General features: G+C 44.1%; 1 protein-coding gene across 1 annotated transcript in view; it reads right to left on the bottom strand.

The window, feature by feature from the left end:
• Positions 1 to 6,240: 6,240 nt before the first annotated feature.
• The window catches only part of vat1l (vesicle amine transport 1-like), an 80,191-nt gene continuing 59,828 nt past the window's right edge, over positions 6,241 to 26,603 (bottom strand). The window contains exons 8-9 of the mRNA XM_078400728.1: positions 12,677 to 12,760; positions 6,241 to 7,078 (exon numbers count right to left, since the gene is read on the bottom strand). Coding sequence (XP_078256854.1) covers positions 6,980 to 7,078; positions 12,677 to 12,760 — 183 coding nt within the window. The 3' untranslated portion in view covers positions 6,241 to 6,979. The remainder of the gene's footprint in view (positions 7,079 to 12,676; positions 12,761 to 26,603) is intronic.

The raw sequence follows: 26,603 nt of genomic DNA, 5'->3' as shown, positions 1-26,603 counted from the left end.
CTGAGTTACCCCAGCACTTTGGGTTCTACTATGAGTATGCAGACTGTTCTGAAGTCTCCTCATTTCTCTCCCATACATTCAGTCTTAGATTCTCTCCTCCCTGCCTTAATTTTTAATCTTTCGTTAGATTTCTCAACAATAAGTAGAAAATAACTCGTTTTAAATTTCTCTGCTTTTTTCTTACAAGATCAGTCAGCCCCCTCTACTTTGCACATCAAACAAGCAACATAGTGGCAACTGGACGCAGTAACTTTGAACATTTATGAAATCCACTTCCATTGAAGTCAACTTTCAGAAGGCAAGTTTAACTACACTTCTTTGCAAATCTACTGTGACTAACAAAGCATGTTTTTTTTCTCCATTGGACGTCATTTTACTTTCCCCCTAAAGTGGATTCAACTTATTATAAAAAGTTCTTCTAACTTCAGGGCAGATTTCTAGTTTCCTTCAAGCATTGTGGTTCCGGTGCTGGTTGAATTAGTGCTTGATTAAATAGATTGAAAGATGCAACATGGAAACAGGCCTTTCAGCCCACCGAGTCCACGATGACCCTCGATCACTCATTCACACTCATTCCATGTTACCCTACCTTTTCATCCACTCTCTACACATTAGGGGCAATTTACAGAGGCCAGTTACATACAAACCCGCACATCTTTGGGATGGGGAGGAAACCAGAGAACCCGGAAGAGACCCATGCGGTCACAGGGAGAATATGCAAATTCAACACAGACGGCACCCAAGGTATATGTGTGTGTGTGTGTGTGTGAGTATGTGTGTGTGTGTCTCTCTCCCTCTCTCTCTCTCTCTCCCTCACTTCCTCCCTCCACAACTACAGATGGGCAATAAATGCCTTACCAACACTCGTTACCAGGCTGAAAGCCGAAAACCTCAAATGTGAAGGCCTTCAGTCATGAATTCATAACCTCTGATGGGTAGAGGAAGTTATAACAGGGGACCTCAGTGATGAGACCAGTAGACATTGACAAGTCCATAGGCATGGCAATGAAGGAGATGCCACCCTGCCCCCTGCCTCAGGAAAGTCATCATATGGGTCTTTCTGAACCATCTCCTCCAAGTTGCTGAAGATCTGGTTGGAGTGTGGATTCTGTCGATCTTCTGCACAATCTTCACCTCGTGACAACTCCAGGCAAGATGCAGGGACCAGCATCAGATGACATACATGGACCTTTTTGACCTCACTAAAACCTTTGACTCTGTGGAACAATATTTCTTACAAAAGAGAGAGGATAATATCCTTGTATGAGAAAACCGATGATCTAATAGGGCAACAGAGTGGCGTAGCGATAGAGTTGCCGCCTTACAGCGCAGAACCCGGGATCGATCCAGACTATGGGTGCTGTCTTACTAGATTAACTAGATTTGTACGTGACTGCGTGGGTTTTCTCCAGTTTCCTTGCACACTCCAAAGGCTGTAGGTTTGTAGGATAATTGCCTACTGTAATTTGCCCCTAGTGTGTAGGATGGAAGGAGTGTATGGATGACCACTGGTCGGTGAGGATCAATGGGCCGAAGGGCCAGTTTTCACGCTGTATCTCTAAAACAAAACGAAAAATAAGAACTCATGGTCTGTACTTCTGAAACTAGTTCTTAATTCCATATTTTACTTTAAAATTATATTCCCTGGTAGCATTGCGGACTTTGAACCATTAATCTAGTAAATTGCATTCCACGCTCTTCGAGGTGATCTCCACGCTACCATATCCATAAGCGGGCAGATAAAACTCATGTTACTCTTGCTTGAAGTATGTTGACGCTGATAAATGACAACACTTTTGTTTTTGCATTATTATTCCTTTTTATGATTAATCTCAGATGACAGATGTTGAAATGAAGCCAGCAATGTGGATTGTGAGGACATACGGATAAGCAACACACGGCAGCTTCGGAAGCTGAATGTTAATTGCTTATTCTCCCGGTCTCATTTTGCAAGCAGTAAGTTGTCACTATGGAACCTGCAGTGTTTTGATGAGTGCAGAGCTAACTTGTCTTCAGGTCAAGGATCTGAAATTAGATATCATCCTTGTGATATTTCGTTAATGTTTCCTCATGATCAGTTGATTTATAACTCAGTTGATTTACAACAAATCTGCACGATATCCTACCAGCTCACATTCTGCAGGAGGGACTATGGCTAAACTCTAAGCATTATGAAGTGATTTTACAAATGTTCCAGTTGAGTACTGCAAAGCTCATAAAAGTACATCTCAGGGACTGGTAATTTCCATTTTAATCATTTTTTGCCTCTTTATCCTTGTTGTCATTAAGGCTATCTGTTCCTCTTGAAGAGTTGATCTGTTGATACTTATTCGCTTTAATTCTTAAGGAATATTGCCTTCATTACAAATCGAGCCACAAACTTGCATTCAAGCAAATGAAGTTAAATATTTAATCTGTCACTTGAGATTTGCTCTAGCCTAAATTGGTTTTAAAATTCTCATCCTACTTCAATCTTTCCATGGCTTGCTTCTTGTTATCTCTGTAATCTCTTCCAACCTTTGAAGCTCATTAAGGTAAACATAAACACATTAGACTTGCTCACACAACACACATACACACACGACACACATACACACACACCACACACATGACACACATACACACATGACACACATACACGTACACAACACATACACATACACGCGCGCACACACACACAATGCAAATACATGCATGCGCACGCGCACACCCTCATAACGCACATTCACGCACATGCACACATGCACACACACACACACAAACACACCCACACAAACCCACAAGAATGAGCCCAGTGGCCAAAGTGCCTGCCAGGAATGAGGACGGGCCAGACAAGGACAGGGCAAGGACTGTTGAGAACAAGGGGCAAGGATGGACCCGGTGACCCCCAACAAAAACAAAGACCCATCGGCTGCCGAGAACGAGAAAAAAGACGGGTCCTGCGGCCGACGAGAACAAAGGCCCAGTGCCACGTGCAGCCGAAGCTTGGAAACCCCGAAGACCAGGGAGTCGAGGAGGGAGCTGTTGGTGGCGATGGTTGAGAAGAATGGCCCGGTAGGAGAGGGACTGGGGTATTGTGCCTTCAAGGTCGGCTGCAGGAGATGCCCCCGGGGCACTGGGACAGTCAGCAGAGGAGAGGGACGCCGGGTCACGGGCCTGCAGGATCCCTGGATCCAGGGCGCTCCAGGTCTTCCAACATGTAGACTGGAATTTGGCCTTTTTGTGTTTTCTGCTTTTTCTATTTTAAACGCCGTCAAAACTGTGCATCTGTGATTGTGACTGTGACCGTCAAAGAATTTCACTGTGCTGTCACTGTACCTGACAATAAAGAACCATTGACCCATTAAACACACACACATTGTGGACTAAAGTGCACGCACTTAAAATCATCTTCAGCTCCATATCTCCTGACCTTACCCATCGCTCCCAATGTATTTTGCTCTGGTTCTATCCAAAACCTCCACCTAATAATCCTCTTTTTTAATCCTTTTCGCCCAATGACCAAGCTTTTCCTGCGGCTCCGTCATGTGACTCAGCTGTATGTTACCGTTCTTGGCAACGTTGGTGTTGAGAACTTTGACATGGGTTTCCACCTAGTTCCACATGAGTGCTAGTTGTCAGACTTTAGCATTCCCGTTTGCCTCCAACAATTTTTATTTTTATTGTTCACTCATCTGTATTCTTTCCCCAGCGTCCGCCTCAAACAATCCTTTTATTCCAAAGTAAACAAGACTTTTTTACCATTTTGCAGCAGTCTATCCCAGCCCTTAGTGACACAAGGCAGTATCTGACTCTCTTAGGAAAAATAATTGGTCCGGTAGTGGAAGAGCTGATGAGGGAACAGAGATCATAATCAGGCATGTGAGTGAGGTAAAAAAAAAGAGGAAAAGAGCCGAGCACTTGCGTGAGACGTACAACGGGGGTCAAAAAATCGGGATTGTTTTGAAAATTTACACAGTTTCAAGCCTCTTTTAGTGCATTTCAAAGTCAAAACAGACCACAAAATAATGTGAATATGTCTCTGTACACTAGTAACATTTTGAAGTAAATTCACACATTAAATGACAATCAGGAGAAAAAGGTGGTAATTGGCTTTTCTGCTGTGTTTTATATTTTAACCCTGTCTTTATTAATTTAGTTATATAATCTTGCACTTCAATTTAATATTTACTCATTACAGTTCCACCAATGATTTTCTGGCACCCTTGGTTCCAGAGCTTTGCTGGTTTATCCAGCAGGCCAAGGAAGTCGGCTATGGGGATAGATTTGTTGGCTCCAGCTGGGCTGGAGTTCCAGAGCCCCGGCCGCAGGTTGCAAATTCAACCCACCATTCGGCCGTGGAAGTCCCGATGAGGTCAAGATTGGCTGCCTTGCCCAGCCTAGGTGCCACATTTCCGAGGAGACTTCCAGGGTGCACAGGGGGGATTTCTCGCGGAACCTCTAGCGACCTCTAGCAGAACCCTAGTGTTCATTATAAGTCTATACACCGTTTTTTTTTCTTTTTTTGTGATCCGAAAGGAGATTTAGAGGCAGCACAGTGATGCAGTGGGGCGGCACAGTGGTACATCTGGTAGCACTGCTACAGCGCCAGAGACCTGTGTTCAATCCTGACCTCGGGTACTGTCTATGTGGAGTTTGCACATTCTCCCTGTGACCCTGTGGGGCTTTTTCGGGTGCTCCAGTTTCCTCCTGATATTCCAAAGACATTCGAGTTCGTAGGTTAATTGGCCTCTGTAAAATTGCCTCTAGTGTGTAGGGATGGATGCAAAAGTGGGACACCGTAGAAGTACTGTGAACGGGCGATCGATGGTTGGCGTGGTCTTGGTATTCCGAAGGGTCTGATCAAAGCTGTATATAAAATTATGAGAGGCATGGAAAGGATATACAGTCAGAAGCATTTTCCGATGGAAATATCAATACTAGGAAGCATAGCTTTAAAGTCAGAGGGAAAAGTTAGAAAGAAATGTCCAAGGCATTGTTTTGTTCACGCAGAATATAGTATGTGTCTGGCTTGTGCTGCTGGAGGGTGGTGGTGGTGGAAGCAGGTACTGCAATCAGGATGCATCACAACTTGGTAAAGCAATTGTTTTGACAAGACCTCAAAAAAATCCAGTGTTGTGAACGCAGCCCAGTCCATCGTCTATATACTAAAACCTTCGTTTGTTTGTTTGTTTGTTCCTGAACTACAGCCAAAACGGTACACGATGCCGCAACAATTTTAGGCCCAGCTTACTCACCGTCGTCCCTTTGGTGCTAATGGAAAAAGTTTCATTGAAAATGGTGTTATGTTTTTTAAGTTATACACATTTTAAAGTTTAAATCTATCTCCTAGGGAGGGAGGGGGGAGAGGGATGGAGTGTGGGGGAGGGGAAGGGGAGAGGAGGAAGGGGAGGGGGGGGGAGGGGGAGAGGGGAGGGGGAGGGGGGGAGGAGAGGGTGCTGCACCAATGCAGGAGAGGTTTGGGCCCAATGGGTTCACTTGGTCTAGTACAAATTAGTCTTTCGCCTTCCATCGACTCCATCTACACTTCACATGGCATCATGAAAGCAGCAAACATAATCAAGGACCACTCACAACTGGACTATTCTTCTCTTCTCCTCTCTCCCATGAGACAGAAGATACTGCACAGTGGGGGAGGGACAGAGGGAATGTCGGGGTTACGTGAAATTTGAGAAATCAATGTTCATATCGCTGTGTTGTAGGCTGCCCAAGCAAAATATGAGGTGCTGTTCCTCCAATTTGCATGTGGCCTCACTCTGACAGTAGAGGTGGCCCAGGACAGAAAGGTCAGTATTGGAATGAAAAGGGGAGTTAAAATGTTTGGCAACTGGGAGATCGCAAAAGGGAGCTCAGATTGGGGAAAGATTGGAGAATGAAAGGATAGGTGACGGGTAGTTTAAAATCACCCTTTATGGAATGCATTTGGTACCCTTGGTGCAGAGGAGATCACATTGTGAATGCAGTATATAAAGTTAAGGGAAGTACTATAAAATTGCTGCTTCTTCCTCTGTAGAACTCTCAAGTCCTGAGATAAGAACAGAGGAATAACAAGCATAACTGTGGTATCACCTATCTTGGACACAAAATGCTGGAGTAACTCAATGGGTCAGGCAGCATCTCCAGAGAACAGGAATAGGTGGTGTTTTGGGTCGAGACCCTTCTTCAGACTTCACCTCCCCTGTCAATTGCCCAACCATTCAAATCCCCTTCGTGGAAAATTAAACAGTCGCTTGACTAACGTTCAATTGCTAATCATTTTTTAATTTTTTTGTACTTTTTTTATGTAAACAATGTTTGAGAGGCACAATATAACAAAAGCACTAAAGCAACAAATGCAACAAAATGAACTAACTGTGAACTCCATTCACATTGTCTCGGCTCTGGAGCTGATTAATAGGTCGACACTGTTTTGTTTTCCTTAGTAGAGCTGGTTGAGAAGCAGTTCCTGTCACTTGTACTGGTCAAAGATGCGTGTCTGGAATACTTACTGCGGACTTTACTGAACGATCACTGGTGAGTGTACACTGGATTAAATACAGGCACCAACAGGTTAACGGAAACATGCACAAGGAAACTAAGAGCGACAACAGAAATAAAAGGGTAATCAAGTGAGATGTGGAGACGCAATTAAGACTGGAATAAATTCACAAACATAGGACAGTTCCCACTTTAAAACAAGGAGAAACATAATACTGTGGGCTTCTTGTTCAAAGGATCTTAACACGGAATGTGGTCATTAATACTGCACTGGAAAGATATGGCACTTTAGTAGTTCAGATCACTCACTACGACTCTTAAACAGCTAGTAGCTTGGCTGACAAACACAAACAAGCACAGTACAATAGCATTTGTTCACTAGCGCCTGACTCAGGGACACCATCCTCCAATCATTCCTTCCTCCGGCGATAAAAACTGAAAAGTAAGTAAACATGTCGGGGATCGTTCTGAGTCCACTGCCTCTGGCCTCCGTCTAGGGCGGCTACTGGATGAAGGGCATGCGCTCCTTGTTGCCATTGTCGCCCTCGTGATCCTCCTCTTCCTCGCCCGCTTCACTGGTCTCCGTGCTGTCGCTTGCCATCTGGAAGCAAGAAGGAGGGCATTGGTGCCGGGCACAAGGTAACACACGGAGGAGTTGTGGGGAGCGATTCTTTAGACGTTCGAGATAGAGCGTGGAAACAGGCCCTTCAGACCCACCAAGTCAGCGCCGACCATGGCTCACCCCGTCTTTAACATTTTCACCCTGGGAAAAAGCTTCTGACTGTCTATCCTGTCTCTGCCTCGCATAGTACTGTACTGTTCTGTTCTACTAATCTCTTCGCAGAGGGCATTGACAACACTCTGTGCTTTGAAGACCCAGACACTGAATATATTTGAAGCCACAGTAGACAAAAGGGCAATAAAAGTAGAAAATTATGGGTTCCAGTGGCCTGAGGTCTACGATTTCCTCTTTAATCCTTTTCTTTAGTTTAATTTAGAGATACATCTTGAAAACAAGCACCATGCCCTACCGAGTCCACACCGACCATCGATCACCCACCCACACTAGTTCTACGTTATCCCACTTTCTCATCCACTCCCTACACACTGGGGGCAATTTTTACAGAGGCCAATTAGCCAACAAACATGCACATCTTTGTTCACAAGATGCTGGAGTAACTCAGCAGGTCAGGCAGCATCTCGGGAGAGAAGGAATGGGTGACGTTTCGGGACTGAAGAAGGGTCTCGACCCGAAACGTCACCCATTCCTTCTCTCCCGAGATGCTGCCTGACCTGCTGAGTTACTCCAGCATTTTGTGAATAAATACATTCGATTTGTACCAGCATCTGTAGTTATCTTCTTATACTTCTTGCACATCTTTGTGATGTGGCAGGAAACCAGAGCACCCGGAGGAAACCCACGCAGTCACAGGGAGGATGTGTAAACTCCACACAGACAGCACCCGAGATCAGGATTGAACTCCCGGGTCACTGGCGCTGTGAGGCAGCAATTCTACTGCTGCGCCACTGTTCTTTTTTGCCTCACGTTTGTTTAATAAACCCATATCTTTGACCAAGGTCTAGGACCAGAGGTCATAGCGCAGAATTAAATGGCACTATTTTAAAAAGGAGGTGAGGAGGAATTTCTTTAGTCAGAGGGTAGTTAATGTGTGGAACTCATTCCCACAGAGGGATGTGGAGGCCAAGTCAGTGGATATTTTTAAGGTAGAGATAGACAAATTCTTGATTAGAACGGGTGTCAAGGGTAATGGGAGAAGGTAGGAAAATGGGATTAGGAGGCAGAGATCAGCTATGATTGAATGGCACAGTAGGCTCATAGTTACATAGCTACATAGAAAATAGGTGCAAGAGGAGGCCATTCGGCCCTTCCAGCCAGCACCGCCAATCAGTGGCTCATCGCCCACAATCAGTACCCCGTTCCTGCTTTCTCCCCATATCCCTTGATTCCGCTGACCCTAAGAGCTCTATCTAACTCTCTTTTAAATGCATCCAGTGAATCGGCCTCCACTGCCTTCTGCGAATTCCACAAATTCACAACTCTCTGTGTGAAAATGTTTTTCCTTATCTCAGTTCTAAATGGCCTACCCCTTATTCTTAAACTGTGGCCCCTAGTTCTGGACTTCCCCATCATCGGAAACATGTTTCCTGCATCTAGCGTGTCCAATCCCTTAATAATTTTATATGTTTTTATAAGATCCCCTCTCATCCTTCTAAATTCCAGTGATTACAAGCTTAATCGCTCCATTCTTTCATCATACGACAGTCCCGCCATCCTGGGAATTAACCTGATGAACCTAAGCTGCACTCCCTCAATAGCAAGAATGTCCTTTCTCAAATTAGGAGATCAAAACTGCACACAATACTCCAGGTGTGGTCTCACCAGGGCCCTGTACAACTGCAGAAGGACCTCTTTGCTCCTATACTCAACTCCTCATTATGAAGGCCATTAGCTTTCTTCACTGCCTGCTGTACCTGCTTGCTTACTTTCAGTGACTGATGTACAAAGACACCCAGATCTCGTTGTACTTCCCCTTTTCCTAACCTGACACTATTCAGATAATAATCTGTCTTCCCGTTCTTGCCACCAAAGTGGATAATCTCACATTTATCCACATTATACTGCATCTGCCATACATCTGCCCACTCACCCAACCTGTCCAAGTCACGCTGCATCCTCATAGCATCCTCTTCACAGTTCACACTGCCACCCAACTTTGTGTCATCTGCAAATTTGTTAACGTTACTTTTAATTCCCTCATCTAAATCATTAATATATATTGTAAATAACTGGGGTCCCAGCACCAAGCCTTGTGGCATCACACTAGTCACTGCCTGCCATTCTGAAAGGGACTCGTTAATCCCTGCTCTTTGTTACCTGTCTGCCAACCAATTTTCTATCCATGTCAATACCCTACCCCCATACCATGTGCTTTAGTTTTGCCCACTAATCTCCTATGTGGGACCTTATCAAAGGCTTTCTGAAAGTCCAGGTACACTACATCCACTACATCCTCAAAAAATTCAAGAAAATTTGTCAAGCATGATTTCTCCTGCGTAAATCCATGCTGACTTGAACTGATCTTGTTAGTGATATCCAAATACACTGCTATTACATCTTTAATAATCGACTCCGGCATCTTTCCCACCACTGATGTCGGGCGAACTGGTCTATAATTCCCTGCTTTCTCTCTCAGTCCTTTCTTGAAAAGTAGGATAACATTAGCTACCCACCAGTCCCCAGGAACTGATCCAGAATCTATAGAACATTGGAAAATGATCACCAATGCGTCCACGATTTCTAGAGCCAAGAGTACTCTGGGATGCAGACCATCAGGCCCTGGGTGGGCTCGATGGGCCGAATGGCCTAATTCTACTCCTATAACTTGTGAACTTGTGAACTTGTCTTGATCGCCAGCTCCACAATCTCTACGTGTCTCCATGGCAGGTTTTATCCGATTTCATTCACATGAAGCTCACCTGGGATTTTGCAGTATAAATGTAAGTAGGAAGAGTAAATAGGTTTCAGCCAGCTGATTGTATCATTAAAATGTCGTCTAGATTTACTGCACCATAAATTGCTATCAGCACCGGGCAAGTGAGCTCACTGACGCCAATCCCTGTGCTGATATACCATCAGACCCACACTCAATGAAATTGATTCAGCTATTTATAGCACCATGACCCTGGCAGCTTTATAAGAACTGTGTCTCCAGCCACTCTTGTTACCACACCAATGTTGCTGAGGTAAACCACATTATCTCTATACTTTCTTTCCCCTGCTCTGTGAGGATGTTGGACTGAAAAAAGAATTTCCTCGTGTCCAAGTCCCTGGTAATGCAAAGAAAAGCGGCAAATGTAGACAGTGCGGACGGCACTGTTGAATTTCAAGGAGAGGTGGCACAGTGGCGTACCGGGTTTGGTTTGGTTAAGTTTACTGTTGTCACATGTGCCGAGGTACAGTGAAAAGCCTGTTTTGTTTGCCTGCTATCCAGTCGAAGAAAAGAGGATGTTGCCAAGACCCAAAGGCCTGAGCTATAGGGAGAGGTTGAGCAGGCTAGGACTTTATTCCTTGGAGCGCAGGAGGATGAGGGGCGATCTTATAGAGATATATAAAATCATGAGAGGAATAGATCAGGTAAACGCACAGAGTCTCTTGCCCAGAGTACGGGAATCAAGGACCAGAGGACATAGGTTTAAGGTGAGAAAGAATAGATTTAATATCAATCTGAGGGGTAACCTTTATTTACACAAAGGGAACAAGCTACTGGAGGAGGTAGTTGAGGCAGGTACTATTGCAATGTTTAAGAATCATTTAGATAGGTACATGGTTGGGATAGGATCAGAGGGATATGGGCCAAGCGCAGGCAGGTGGGACTAATGTGGATGGGGCATGTTGTTTGATGTGGACATCAATGCGTTGTTTGAGGGCGTGCAGCGTAGGTTTACTAGGTTAATGGCGGGACTGTCATATGATGAAAGACTGGAGCGACTAGGCTTGTATACACTGGAATTTAGAAGGATGAGAGGAGATCTTATCGAAAGGTATAAGATTATTAAGGGGTTGGACACGTTAGAGGCAGGAAACATGTTCCCAATGTTGGGGTAGTCCAGAGCAAGGGGCCACAGTTTAAGAATAAGGGGTAGGCCATTTAGAACTGAGATGAGGAGAATTTTTTTCAGTCAGAGAGTTGTGAATCTGTGGAATTCTCTGCCTCAGAAGGCAGTGGAGGCCAATTCTCTGAATGCATTAAAGAGAGAGCTAAATAGAGCTCTTAAGGATAGCGGAGTCAGGGGGTATGGGGAGAAGGCAGGAACGGGGTACTGATTGAGAATGATCAGCCATGATCACATTGAATGGCGGTGCTGGCTCGAAGGGTCGAATGGCCTCCTCCTGCACCTATTGTCTATTGTTTATTGGACAAGCTGGCCATAGGACCTTTCTGCGTTTCTGCTTCCTACTGCACAACCTCCAACAGCTGGGCTATCTCGTGCAGGTTTCCATGCTGTATGACTCTAAAAGACTGTACATGAAAAGTGCAAAAGTGCAGAGTTGCCAGAGACTCGAATTCGATCCTGACTTCGGGTGCTGTCTGTGTGAAGTTTGCATGTTCTGCCTGTAACTGCATAGATTTCCTCCGGGTGCTCCGGATTCCTCCCATAGCTCAAACACGTGCCGGTTTTTATATTTTAATTGGCCTGCAAACCGGCACTTCTTTGGAATGTGGGAGGAAACCGGAGCACCCAGAGGAAACCCACGTGATTACAGGGAGAACGTGCAAACTCCACACAGACAGCAACTGAGGTCAGGATGGAACCTGGGTCTCTGGCGCTGTGAGGCAACAGCTCTACTGTGATCACCCATACACTAGTTCTATCCTACACAATTTACAGAGGCCAATTAACCTACAAACCAGAACGTCTTTGAAATATGGGGAAAAACGGATCACCCGGACAAGCTGTGCTACTAAGCTGTCTCAGACCCCTTCTTTATCAAAATCCCTCCCCAGGATTGCACCCCAATTCTCTATGTTACTCGCTTCCGTTAATACTTGTTCCCTCCTGCCCGAACGATTGTTTCTCTCTGAGGGGGCAAAGACCAGTGGCCCCATCGCTCAGTGGGAACATAAAAGACACAAACATAGGAGTGATATGCATGTCTTCCCAGTGAAATCAGTAGAATTTGTCACCTAAATCAACCATGAGGATAGACTATAATTGTATACGTTAACAATGAAAAATCACCTTAGTTCTGGTTATTTTAGGTTCATTTCAAACATAGATATAATTACAAAATAACACAAATTTACATTTAATGAGAGGAAATTAAAGTCTGAAATGCCAGAGGCTCCAGATGAAATTATGTGAAATGAACCTTGTGAGTGACATAAGATGGCACTTTGCAAAGAAAATAAACTTCATGCAGGATTAATTCAAAATTAAATTTATCTGCTTGTTTCTATTTAGTTATTCTGAGGGTGTAGTTATCTTTGAATGCACTTAATGCCCATACCCAATGCTCCTTATTATGAGCAGCAAGTAATGCTGCTAATGGAGTTGCTGCCCATGATTCAGGTTCGATCCTGATGTCTGGTTCTGTCTGTGTGGAGTTTGCATCCACTCTTGCCCATCACAATGTTGGCATGTTTAACTCAAAGTGTTCAGGTCAGGAATGACTCACCAGTGGTGTTGGAGTCTTCTCGACGTCCAGGATAAGTTTTCCTATGTTTCCTCTGTCATGGATTCTCTGCATGGCCTCTTTCACCTGCAAACAATGGATTGATTTGCACGTCAGCAAGAGATCCTAAATCCAACATTGGGAACTGCTGACCCTCCATTCATTATCTGACACCTCAAGCCTACAGGCAACAAACCCGACCATCAACCAATCTCCAGCAAATTGATATTAGTTTCCATATCGGTCACAGAATAAAAAATACTGCATAACAGCTGATAAGACCTTGCATTTATAGAATGGGCTTAACTTCACTGCGATCACGAGTGAGTTCTGTACTGTCTCTAAGCCGTCATGAAAAATAATAGTAAACTAAGACTCCACCTGGTCTCACAGATGGATATAAGTCATCCCAAGTTACTACTTTGAAGAACAACAAGGGAATTTATCCCAGTGTCTTGGCCAGTATGTAACCTTCAGTCAATAAAACAATGAATGAATTAATATTAGTGGGATCTTGCTTTGCAAAGGGTCTATGCTAAGTTTCTTACACAACAACAGTGACTGCCGTTCTGAAGGCAGTTCATTGGCCAGGTAGAGTTTTGAGGCAAGTTGAGGAGATGTTGCTCATGGAACAAATTCCCAATCTTACTGAAGGGTCCGAATCCAAAACGCCGCCTGTCCATTCCCTCCAGAGATACTGTCTGAACCTCTGACATACTCCAGCACTTATTTTGTAAACCAGCATCTGCAGTTCCTTGTGTCCCCAATCTTGCATTCATCATTTTTGATTGCAGGTTTCCTCAATGTGCTCATAAATTTGTGCATGGGCAACATCATTATGAGCAGTGCAACCTGTGCTTCCCTCCACAGATGTTGCCAGACCTGCTGAGTTCCTCCAGCAGTTGGTTTTTTTGTTCAAAATTCCAACATCTGCAGTGCTTGTGTCTCTCCATGAAGTCCACTCCTTTACGAATTCAGTTGGAAATAATTTTTCATTCAATGTCATCTCCCTTATTTTTCTCTGCCAAGACTCAGCTCTAATGGCAGCTCGCAAGCAACAACATGTGTTGCTCCTTTGTCTAAGGAATACTGTACTGGCACACTTTGTGGAGAGCACTTCAAATACTGGCACAGTCCCACAGACCACTTGTCCTAACGTCTGATGGATAGTGTCGGCTATACAACGTCATTATTGTTACTTCGGCATCAACGAGCTATAGAGGCAGCACAGAATGAAAGTTCGAAGCCGTGCTTACAGGGCTGGTATGAATGGATCATTGATTTTGAGATGTGTGTTTTAGAATCTGGACGCACATTTAAAGTCAACTTATTTCGTAAATCTGGAATTAAAAGTTCGAGCCTGTAATGATGGCCATGAAACTGGGAACTTTAATAAAAATTTGCTTGTTTGACAATGTCTTTCAAATAAATTTACTCCCTCTCATCTAGTTTGGCCTGAATACAACATCAAGCTCAGAGCAATGAGGCTGAATCTTAATTTCCCCTTGTTTGGCCTGGCCATCAATGCCCACATCCCACGAATGAAAAACAGTTAGCTCATCACATCCACTCCATCTCATTGATCGTTTTGTCCAATGAAGTCCCCGATGTCTGATTATATATTCCCCCTTATGACTATATAAAAGAAAATCACTTGTACGTGAAATAGCTATTGCACTATCATTTCAGAAATGGTCATAAATGTTTTATACCAATGTATTTTTATTGTATTTCCTGTTTTATAATCATCTATTATGTGAAAAACAACCAAACTCTGTTTTGTAATGTCATTGTGGAAAGAATGTGTAGGAAAGAACTGCAGGTGCTGGTTTATACCGAAGATAGACACAAAACGCTGGATTAACTCAGCGGATCAGGCAGCATCTCTGGAGAAAAAGAATAGATGGGTAGAGAGGGGAGAGGAGTAAGGAGTTGCTTGAAAATTAGAGAAATCTACGATCATGTTGCTGGGTTGTAAGCTGACCAAGCGAAATATGAGGTGCTGGTCTATCAATGAGTTGCGTTTCCCCTCCAGTCTATTCATCTTTCCCTGAAGTCCATGGTGGGACTTCCCATGAGAAACATTATTAGAAAGTTATAGAGCATTGTAGCTGCTTCCTCTAGCTGTGAAGTCAAGAACAAGGCGGCACGGTGGCACAGCAGTGGAGCTGGTGAATGCTGGTCGCCGCAGACCTGGTGAGCCAAAGGGCCTGTTTCTGTGCTGTGTATCTAAACATGAATATGAGAATAAGTCTTGGGTAAAGGGATTAGCCATTTGGGTGGAGCTGGAGAGATTTCTCCACTCAATATAAATCCCTACTGTTGAGGCATGTTAAATCTTGGTTCAGAGTATATTTAAGAACAAGTTCCAAAGGAAGAGGTAAAGCAGGTACAATAACAACATTTGAAAGACACTTGGATTGGGAAGGTCTGGAGTGATATGTACCAGACACAGACAAGCGGGACTAGCTTGGTTTGGCAATTTGGTCAGCATTGACATGATGACAGAGTCTAAACGTTGGGCAGGCAAATGGGTTGACCATAAACTTCCCCATTGGGATCTTAAGATGTAAGGCCCGCACCCATTTTGAACAAACATTTATTTGATCTTCCTTGTTTTCACTTTATTCCTAATTTGTGTTTCAGGAACAATCTTTATGACCCTATTCTTCAATTTAGATCATTATTATCTATCAACAAAAGAAATGGTCGCAAAGCTACATAATATTCAAAAGAAAGTAAGCAGTTTTGTTATAAATGCAGCCAAGACGATGGTGAGCTGAACAAGTCACAAGAGAAAATCAAAGACTCGCTCCTCTTGGAAATCATTATTATTTTTAAAATCTCCAATGTTTTTAGATGTGTATGCCGATAATGAGCTATTTAACATTCAAGCCACACTGTTTAATTAACGAGCAAGGTGACTGGCAGGATTGCTATTACTGAAGGAGGGATAACCTTTAATGAATCCATTAATTATGGGGCTTTAAACAGTATCCAATTATCTCAGCTTCACACAAATGGATGGCAAAGGGGCTTGGTTCCTTCAATTCCTAATTACATGAACTGTTATGGTAACCACTGTTTGCCAAATACAAAAACAATGTTTTATTAACCTGAACAATTGCCTTACTCTGCCTAACCCTACCCCCACCCCCCCCCTCTCCCAATTTTCAGGACGTGACACTGGTAAAGTTGTTGGATGTGAAAGTATTTTTGCGAGCAGCAAGTTTGATTAGTAAATGGGGGAGTGAAACGAGAGGGACAGGGAGTTAATGATCTTCGCAGCTAATTAATTCCCACATGAGTGCCAAGGAACTATCATGTTTGACAAGCAACACTTCCTCAATTTGCCAAGAAACAAAAACTTCTGCTTAAGAATCATCTTCAATCACACGAGTAAAGTTTTTTATAATTCCTGAAATTTGGCTTTTTTTCCCCCCTCAAAAACTTTATTTAGAATTAAAAAAACATATACAAAACAAATCCTCTGCAAAAACTCTTTGTAGATTCTCAGTGTCTGTACATTCAATAGTGTCATACTCACTAGTGTTCGCACCTATCATTAAACAAAACACTCTTGCTAATCATGTTACCCCCCTGGGGTTGCTTGAGGGGTGTCCCCACCAGACCCTGCCCCTCAATGTTGAGCAGCAGAAGGATTTGTGTGAGAGGACTGTGGTCCTCTCCCACAGAGCCTTGGCTTTGGCTGCACCAAGCTTTAGTCCGTCCATCCGAATTGTACTCCTGCAAAGTAAAACGCTAACATGCCCTGATGGATATCTCGCTGAAGTGGCCATTACTTGTCATTGAAACCTATCTCCCTCTACTCTGACATTTTTTGTTCAATGAGGAATTAGGGAAGAGCACCAATAATTGGAGAATTAGAGGAGAGCACTGTAAATGAGCCATTGGGAGAGAGCAACAGTGTATTGGGAATTAGACAAGAGCCCTAGTAAATGGTCAATTGGGGGAGAGCACCAGTAAATGGGGAATTAGGGGAGAGCACCAGTAAATGGGGAATTAGGGGAGAGCACCAGTAAATGGGGAATTGGGGGAGAGCACCAGTAAATGGGGAATTGGGGGAGAGCACCAGGAAATGGTCCAAAATGCTGGAGTAACTCAGCGGGTCAGGCAGCATCTCGGGAGAGAAGGAATGGGTGATGTTTCGGGTCGAGACCCTTCTTCAGACTGGTCTGCTTCGCGACCCGAAACGTCACCCATTCCTCTCCCGAGATGCTGTCTGACCCGCTGTTACTCCAGCATTTTGTATCTACCTTCGATTTAAACCAGCATCTGCAGGTTTTTTCCCCCACTAGTAAATGGCCAATTGGGGGAGCACCAGTAGAAAGGGAATTAGGGGAGAGCACCATCAAATGAGGAATTAGGGGAGAGCACCATCAAATGAGGAATTAGGGGAGAGCACCATCAAATGAGGAATTAGTGGAGAGCACCAGCAAATGGGGAATTAGGGGAGAGCACCAGTAAATGGGGGATTACGGGAGTTTGTACGTTCTCCCTATGACCACGTGTTTTCTCCGGGTGCTCCGGTTTCCTCCCATATTCCGAAGTCGTGGGTTTGTAGGTTAATTGGCTTCTGTAAATTGTCCCTAGTTTAGTTATACAGCGCGGAAACAGACCCTTTGGCCCACCGAGTTCATGCAGAGCAGCAATCGACTAATCAATTAACCAACAAACCTGTACGCCTTTGGAGTGTGGGAGAAAACCAACGATCTCGGAGAAAATCCAAGCGGTCACAGGGAGAATGTACAAATCCCGTACAGACAGCACCCGTAGTCATGATCGAACCCGGGTCTTTTGCGCTGTAAGGCAGCAACTATCGCTGTGCCACCATGCTCTGAAGGAGGGGGCTTTTTCAGTCTGAGACAAGGCTTGTGCAGTAGCGAGTGACCCCAGCATTTCTAGCTGGCAAATAACCCAAGTGCGGATCCGTAAAACAATGTGACCCACCATCACTGTGTTTAAAGCACCTGAACAGGAGCCTTTCATTTTAGAGGCAAATTGACTTGAAGCTGACACTTGACAGAGCACTTTAAGTTGCCTTACGAGTATTATTATTTGAACCAAATGAATTATTACACTGCTGCTGCAATTTAATTGCTTCTTGGAAAACAACAAGAGAATTAGCTTGGCTGCATGTTAAGTGAATCTTTCATTCACAGGCACTGCCTTTCCATTTTACTAATCCTATCAAAGCCTCACAAATCCACATTCCTACACAGAGCACACAGTCCACTGAAACCCGACTGTTGTGATTTACTTCAGGCAAAGAGAAAAGAATCGCTGGTCTGCATTCAGCAGATTAATCTGTTGTTGGCACCATATCCAATGCCAATTTAACATTTCAGTTTAGTTTAGTTCAGAGAAACAGCGTGGAAACTGGCCCACCGAGTTAGTGCTGACCAGCGATTCCCCGCACACTAGAACTATCCTACACATTTACAATCTTTATCAAAGTCAATTAACCTACAAACATGTATGCCTTTGGAGTGTGGGAGGAAACCGGAGCACCTGGAGAAAACTCACACAGTCACAGGAAGAACGTACAAACTCCGTACGGCTAGCACCCGCAGTCAGGATCGAACCCGGGTCTCTGGCGCTGTAAGGCAGTAACTTACCCGCTGCACCACGTGGCGCCAACATGTTTGCTTATTGTGCAGCTAAGGGTTTTGGCAGTGGGAATTTGATGATTGGAGCATTTGCAATCACTCCCATGAGAAAGAGAGACCTGGGTTCAATCCTGACCACAGGTGCCGTCTGTACGGAATTTGTACCTTCTCCCTGTGACTGTCCGGGTGCTTCGGTTTGTATAAGGATCGCTGGTCGGCACGGACACTGTGGGCTTAAGGTCTGTTTCCACTCTGTATCTCTAAATTTATAACTAAAAACTAAAGTTGCCTCGAAGCTAGTTCCACATCCCTCCAAACCTTGGAAGGTTTTTACAGAAGATAGACACAAAGTGTTGGAGTAATTCAGTGGGTCAGGCAGCATCTCTGAAGAAGGGTTTCCGATACCAAACCGTTGCCTATCCTTTTCCTCTAGAGATGCTGCCTGACCCGCTGAATTACTCCAGCATCATGTGTCTGTCTCCCACTAAACCTTTCCTGTTCATGTACATGCCTAAATGGTGTCTAATTTTGTAGGAAGGAACTGCAGATGCTGGTTTACACGGAAGATAGACATAAAATGCGGGACAGGCAGCATCCCTGGAGAGAAGGAATGGGTGATTTTTTAGTTCGAGACCCGTTATCCATTCCTTCTATCCAGAATGTCTACCTGTCCCGCTGAGTTACTCCTGCATTTGGTGTTTAATACTCCTGCATTTGGTGTCAAGCAAACTACATTCGTCAAGGAAGGTTACAGCCTTCTGAGTGTAAAGTGAAATATGTGATTACCAGGAAAAGTAATGAAGGGGTTAGGTTGTTATGACTGTTTTATTTTGAGAGTAAATGCATTTAGCTCCAAGCTGTCTGGGGGCCTGCTGTGTATGGCATAATCTGAAATGAAGAAACCCAATAAATCATTACCCTTCCACTAACAGAAGTAACCTTCACCTGTAATTTTCGCATTTACTACAGCCTTTCCCAGGCACTTTGTTACACAGCCACTGTGAGGCGAAAAATCTGCAGCTCAGTTTAGAGATAGAGCATGTAAACAGGCCCTTCAGTCCAATGGGTCAAAGCCGGCCATCGACTATCTGTTCACACTAGTTCTATGTTATCCCACTTTCCCATTCACTTCCTACACACTGTGGGGCATGTTACAGAGGCCAATTAAGCTACCAACCTGCAGGTCTATGGGATGAGGGAGGAAACCGGAGCACCCGATGGAAACCCATGCAGCCACAGGGAGATGGAAACTCCACACAGACAGAACCTGAGATCAGGATCGGACGTGGGTCTTTGGGGCTATGAGGCAGCAGCTCTACCAGCTGCATCACCGTGCCAGAGACCGAGGTTCGATCCTGACCATGCTGTTTGTGTGGAGTTTCCATCCTCTCACTGTGCCATTGAGTTGCGGGAGCCATTTTGAATCATTGAGAGATTGACAGTAAAAATTACTGGATTCACACATCCTCAACGCTAAAATTAAAATGGCGTGATCTGGAAATGGTATTACATGCACATACACGAGTGCTAGGAAGAACAGTAATGGGATTCAGAAGATGGTTGCCATGAGGTTTTGGAAGCCTAAGGCAAGTAGACCCATGGACCTTTGAGCAAAACACCAAGCACTGGAAGAACTCAACAGGTCAGGCAGCATCCGTGCAGGGAATGTGACACACGGACCTGCAGATGTTGAAGAAGACTCCGATCGGAAACATCACTTCTTCTCTCCTTATCTCACTACCTTTTCATCTCTGGCCTTTTGTCCAACCGTCTGCTAATCAAACCACCTTCACATGTATCCACCTATCACTTGCTAGGCTCTGTCCCATACACCCCATCCCTCTCTTCTCTTGCAGCTTTCTCCTATTACAATCAGTCTGACAAAAGTTCCCGACTTGAAACATTGCCTATCCACGTTCTCCAGAGATGCTGCCTGACTCGCTGAGTTACTCCAGCACTTTGTGTCTTTTATTGATTATTTACAAGCTGTTTTCTTTAGGAAATTTAGGGTGGCACAGTGGCGCAGCGGTAGAGAGGCTGCCTCATCGCGTCATAGACCCAGGTTCGCTTCTGACTATGAGTACAGTTTGCACAGAGTTGGTACGTTCTCCCTGTGACCGCGTGTGTTTTTCTCCGGGTGCTCCAGATTCCTCCCACACTCCAAAGACATGCAGGTTTGTAGATTAATTGCCTTCTGTAAATAGCCCCTTGCGTATAGGATAGTGCTAGTGTACGGGAGATCGCAGGTCAGTGCGGACACTAAGGGCCTATTTCCAAGCTGTATCCCTAAAAACTGAAAAAAAATTATATTTAACTTGAGTTCCAGTTTACAAATTAGCTTAACATTGGTATTGGTTAGCAACAGTCTGTTATAGTCTGTAACCAATGCTGTAGCATTAACATTGGTTACAGACATTCATAAAGTTTGTCCTTTGCTTTATTCTACACCAACAGGCAGTGTTGTATTTTTCCATTGCCACAGAGGACTGTGAAGACCAAGTCAGTAGATATTTTTAAGGCAGATACAGACAAATTCTTGATTAGAATGGTTGTCAAGGGTTGTGGGGAGATGGCAGGAAAATGGAAAAAAAGATTGAATGGCGGAGTAGACTCGATGGGTCGAATGGCCTAATTTGATTCCTATAGCTTGTGAACTTGTGTATTAGCCAGTTACTCTTGATAGATCAATCACTCTATGCAATCAGTCTGAAGAAGGGTCTCGACCCGAAACGTCACCCATTTCTTCTCTCCTGAGATGCTGCCTGACCTGCTGAGTTACTCCAGCATTTTGTGAATAAATATCTTTGATTTGTACCAGCATCTGCAGTTATTTTCTTACAATCACTCTATGCATGTCAGTGCGGTTACTGGCTTGATGACTCTGTTGTCTTGAATCAGAGGATGTGAATAAAGAGCTTCAGGTGCCTTGAATGTGAATGATGAAGTGGTGAGATAAATGAGGTATTTAAGGAGTTGACAGGGTAGATCAAGAGAAGCTATTTTCTAAGTACAGTCAAAATGTTCACAGATGATTTGAGCTCAGCAATTCATTTGTCAGTGAAAATTTGATTCAAAATAATAACAATAGGAGTCCTGTACTCTCCTTTCCTCCCTGCTAAGATGAGACCAATCCATCACGCAAACCTGCCACCCTCCCCATCGACTCCATCTAATTTAGTTTAGTTGAGAGATACATCGTGGAAACAGCTGACGGCGTCCACGCCAACCAGCGATCGCCCATACACCTGTTCTATCCTACACACAGTGGACACTTTACCGAAGCCAATTAACCTGCATGTCTTTGGAGTGTGGGAGGAAAACATGGCAGGCGGAGAAAACTCACGTGGTTATAGGGAGAATGTACAAAATCCGTACAGACAGCACCTGCAGTTCAGATTAAACCCTGGTCTATGACACTGTGAGGCAGCAACTCTATCGCTGCACCACTGTGCCAATCTAGTTTTCGTGCTGCCCCGGGAAAGCAGCCAACACCATCAAGGACTATACACACATCCTGAGTATTCCTTCTTCTCTCCTCTCCCATCGGGCAGAAAACATAAATGCGCAAAGCATGTACCACCAGACTCAGGGACAGCTTCCTTCCCCGCTTGTTTGCGGACTACTGGATCTCTCATCAGCTGATGATGTGTTCCCGATCTTCCAATCTACCTTGTTGTGCCCCCTGCATTTTTTTAAATCTGCACTTTCTCCACAGCTGGAACACTATGATCTGCACTCTGTTTCCTTTAATTGTTTGCACTACCTGTAGTGCGCTACCACTCAACTAACCACTTTGTATATTTTTATAAACCAGCATCTGCAGGTTCTTGTTTCTACAGGATGGGTTTAGGTTTAGGTTTATTATTGTCACATGTACCGAGGTACAGTAGAAAGCTTTGTTTTGCATGCTGTCCAAACAGATCAGATATACAAATACAATAGATAGAGCAAAGGGGAAGGTACAGAGTGCAGAATATAGTCCTCAGCAATGTATCTTTACATCGCTTCTGGACACAGTCCCAGGAGAAACATGCAGTGCAGACACCACTATAGCAACTTGAATTTATGTGATTATTCACAAAATGCGGGTCAGTCTGAAGAAGGGTCTCGACCCGAAACGTCAGCCATTCCTTCTCTCCCGAGATGCTGCCTGACCTGCTGAGTTACTCCAGCATTTTGTGAATAAATACCTTCGATTTGTACCAGCATCTGCAGTTATCTTCTTATGCTATTGAATTTATGTGATGTTGCTAACATTTTACTATCTTATAATGTCCAAACTAAAGAAGGTGACCAGTACGTCGGGCAAAGAGGTTTATTTTAAGGAGCAATTTAAAAGACCAGAGCGAGTTGCACAAGCTGAGGTGGTAAAGTTCCATAATCTGGAGACTGGACTTCTAAAGACCTGGCTATCAACTCATGTGATGGAATTGCCCTGGCGTGTAGAAGAGTGGTGCAGCGGTAGACTTGCTGCCATACAGCGCCAGAGACCTGGGTTTGATCGTAACCTCGGGTGCTCTCTGTGCAGAATTTGTATGTTCTCCCTGTGACTGCCTGGGTTTTCTCCGGGTTCTCTGGTTTCCTCCAAGATTTGCAGGTTTGTCAGTTAATTGGTTTATGTAAATTGTCCCTAGTGTGTAGGATCGTGCTAGTGTACGGGTGATCGCTGGTCTGTGCGGACTCGGTGGGCCGAAGGGTCTGTTTCCACGCTGTATCTCTGAACGAAAATAAACTAAGAGGGCCAATATTGAGGAACTAAAAGGTTGCAGGGCTAGAACTCACTGTTGAGAGGCGAGGGAGATAACTGGACCAGAACGAGCTGTGATGTTTGAGGGATGTCACATACAGAGTGATTACAGAGGTGACTCATTAGGTAAAGGATCAGAGTCATGGAAAATCAATCAATGGGCAATGAAACAAGAATCATTAAGATGCCAATTTTAATTTGGGACGGAGAAAGAGGATCACGTCTGGCACGTTGCGCCTCCGAGGCTAAACTGCCTGATTTTGTTTGAAAAAATCTGTGCAATGCTTCAAAGAGAAGAGCGTCACGCACATCATGAGGTGAAGAGAAGGCAGCGCTGATTCACAGAAAGACGCAGGCAATGGGTTAGTGCAGGAAAGCCAAACAATGGCCTCCTCGACGAGAGTCGGAGAAGCCTGGGTGCCATGGAAACCGTTGCCATGGAATCACTGATGTTCATGCACTGAGCTCATCTGGATGCGAAACAAGAACGTTTAAAACGGCATTTTAAAAGGCCCACAACCTGAGATCACCTCACAAATAAAATAAACAACAACAAAAAATAAGATATTAGATTTGAATTTGACCGTCTGGAATTCCTTCCCTACACCTTTCCACCTCATTTTCCTCCTTTGAGATCGGTTTCTGCGCACACATTTATTGACTATTCCATCCCTGCCCATCCTCCACTCCTTCCTCCACTAATATCTCCTGCGTTGGTAATCTCACCCTGATAATACATCTTTTATGGGCTTTGCAGCAGTTTTTTCAAGGCACTTTCAAGTGTCTGTTACGGCTGGGTTGTTGGAAGGAAGGAATAAGAGGCAAAACCTATTAAATAAATACTAGCAGCAAATAATATATATATTTAGTTTAGTTTAAATAATATATTATATTTAGAGATACGTCGTGAAAACAGGGCTATCGGCCTAACGCGTTCATACTGATCACATTTTTATATGTTTGTTTTTACAGAAGAGTCCTCTGTAAATTGTCCCTAGTATGTAAGGAGTGGAGCATCAATGATGGGAGCATCAACAATAATCTTAAGCCAAGGACCTCTCTATCTGTGGTCCGGATGTATATGAATGTCATGGCTCTGTTGTATTATTATCAGCTCCCATCTGCCTATTATTGTAGCCACAGTCATTATCAGTTTAGTTTAGCTTGGAAACTGGCCCTTCAGCACACCGAGTCCACACTGACCATCAATCACCTTTACACTAGTTCTATGTCCTACACACTGGGGGGAATTTACGGAAGCCAATTAATCAACAAAGCCGTATGTCTTTGGAGTGTGGGAGGAAAACGAATCAGCCGGAGGAAACCTATGCGGGTCATAGGGGGAACGTACAAACTCCGCACAGGGAGCACCCATAGTCAGATCAAACCCGGGTCTCTGGTGATGTGAGGCAGCCACTGCGCCAGTGTGCCGCCCTAAATCACTATCATTGTGTGCATCAATGATTGCAAAGAGGGCTTTTAGGTGACATGCAATTGTGTGAAACGTGTTATGAAAAGCTAATTTCTCTTTTCATTTCATTCTTTAATTTGAACTGTGCAAACCAGAGGCTCCCAGTAACAGACTGAAGATCAATTGGAAATGAATGGGAACAAGACCAACCAATTGATGACTTTACTTCTTTACTTTAAAGTGTAGAAACAGGCCCTTCGGCCCATCGAGTGCGCGCCGACCAGGGAGCATCCCATACACTAGCACTATCCTGCACACAAGGGACAATTTACAATTTTACCAAAGTCAATTAACCTACAAACCTGAATGTCGTTGGAGCGTGGGAGGAAACCAGAGCACCCGGGGAAAACTCATGCATGTAACAGAGAAAATGTACAACATCCACACAGACAGCTCCCGTAGTCAGGATTGAACCCGGGTCTCTGGTGCTGTATGTAATGCGGCAACTCTACCACTGCACCACTGTGCCGCCTATGTGACAAGTAATTAAAGAGTAAGATTCATTTTCGTTAAGTCAACTCTGGTCACGTCAAGTTCTCTGTTAAATGCGCAAGTGCGGTGCGGTGCAGGGAGAATAAAAATTGGAAGAAAGCCTCTTTTTCTCCATTAATGAAATGTAATTTCCAGAACAGCTGTGCACTCCAAAGATATCATTAGTGAGTCATCAGTTGTACTGAGACTATAGTTGTCAGCTTGTATTTTGTTCAGCGAGGAAACATGTTTGCTTTTAAAAGAAAACCTAAGCTTATTTGAAGAAAGGAAAACTGCCAGGAAGATACAGAACAGCAAGCTTTTAGAACTGAAAAATGATATTAAGTGATTTAATGAACATCGTGCTTTAATCACAATGCAAATAAATAAGAAGTTGTGGCAGGATTACCTATAGCATTTGCAGAGTCATAGAGTTATACAGCATGGAAACAGGCCCTTTGGCCCAACTTGCCCACATCGGCCAACATGCCCCATCTACATGAGTCCCACCTGCCTGCATTTGGCCCATATCCCTCTAAACCTGTCCTATCCATGTGTCTCCCTAAATGTTTCTTAAATGTTGCGATAGTACCTGCCCCAGCTACCTCCTCCAGCAGCTCGTTCCATACACCCACCACCCTTTGAGTGAAAAAGATACCCCTCAGGTTCCCATAAATTTTTCCCCCTCACCTTAAACCTACGTCCCCTAGTTCTCGATTCCCCTAGCCTGGGCAAAAAAATGGGTGTCAACCCGATCTACTCCTCTCATGCTTTTGTACACATTTATAAAATACTTTCATGGTCTTGTGGCACTGTAAATTGCGTTACAGTTATCGAATTTTTATTTTAAGTTAGTCATTGTTTGGGAAAGCAGCAACCAATTACAGCACACTCCCAAAAGCAGCCATGTAATATTGTCAAATAAAGACACAAACTGCTGGAGTAACTCAGCATGCAGACAGCATTGCTGTTTTGTGTCTTTTTTTGTAAACCAGCATCTGCACTTCTTTGTCTCTGACATTATCAGATCATGTTTTAGAGATTAAAGGATACCAGGAAGACCTTTCCCTGACTTCTTCCAAATCGTGACAGGGGTCTTTTGCATCAACCGGTGAGAGCAGATAGTGGTTCAAAGTATCACCTGACAGTTCTGTACTACACTGGAGAACCCACACTATATTTTGTTATTCAGTGACTGTCAGAATCCACAAAATTTGGGCTTGGAGCCAAGGGTGCTGGTAACTGTGCCACAACTCAGAGATAAGGAAGGTCATCATGTGAGAGAGAGAGGGCAAGATAGAGTGAGAGAGAGAGAGAGAGGGAGAGAGGGAGAACAAGAAAGAGAGAGAGCAAGGGAGAGAGGGAGAGCGAGGGAGAGCGAAAGAGTGAGGGAGAATAAGAGAGAGAGAGAGAGCGAGAGAGCGCGAGAGAGTGAGCGAATGAGAGAGGACGAGAGAAAGAGAAGTGTTAAAAGAGTTGACTGATGATCATTCACCTGTGTGACTACTGCATGAATCTGTGTGCTGGGCAGCATTTTCATGCTTTTTTAATGTTGTTCTTTTACATAAGCTGTTAAAGGCTACAATATCAGAGTGATGTCAACCGTTCATT

This window comes from Rhinoraja longicauda, chromosome 6, assembly GCF_053455715.1.
Source record: "Rhinoraja longicauda isolate Sanriku21f chromosome 6, sRhiLon1.1, whole genome shotgun sequence".
Classification (NCBI taxonomy): Eukaryota; Metazoa; Chordata; class Chondrichthyes; order Rajiformes; family Arhynchobatidae; genus Rhinoraja; species Rhinoraja longicauda.
This window is presented reverse-complemented; position numbering and strand designations above follow the sequence as displayed.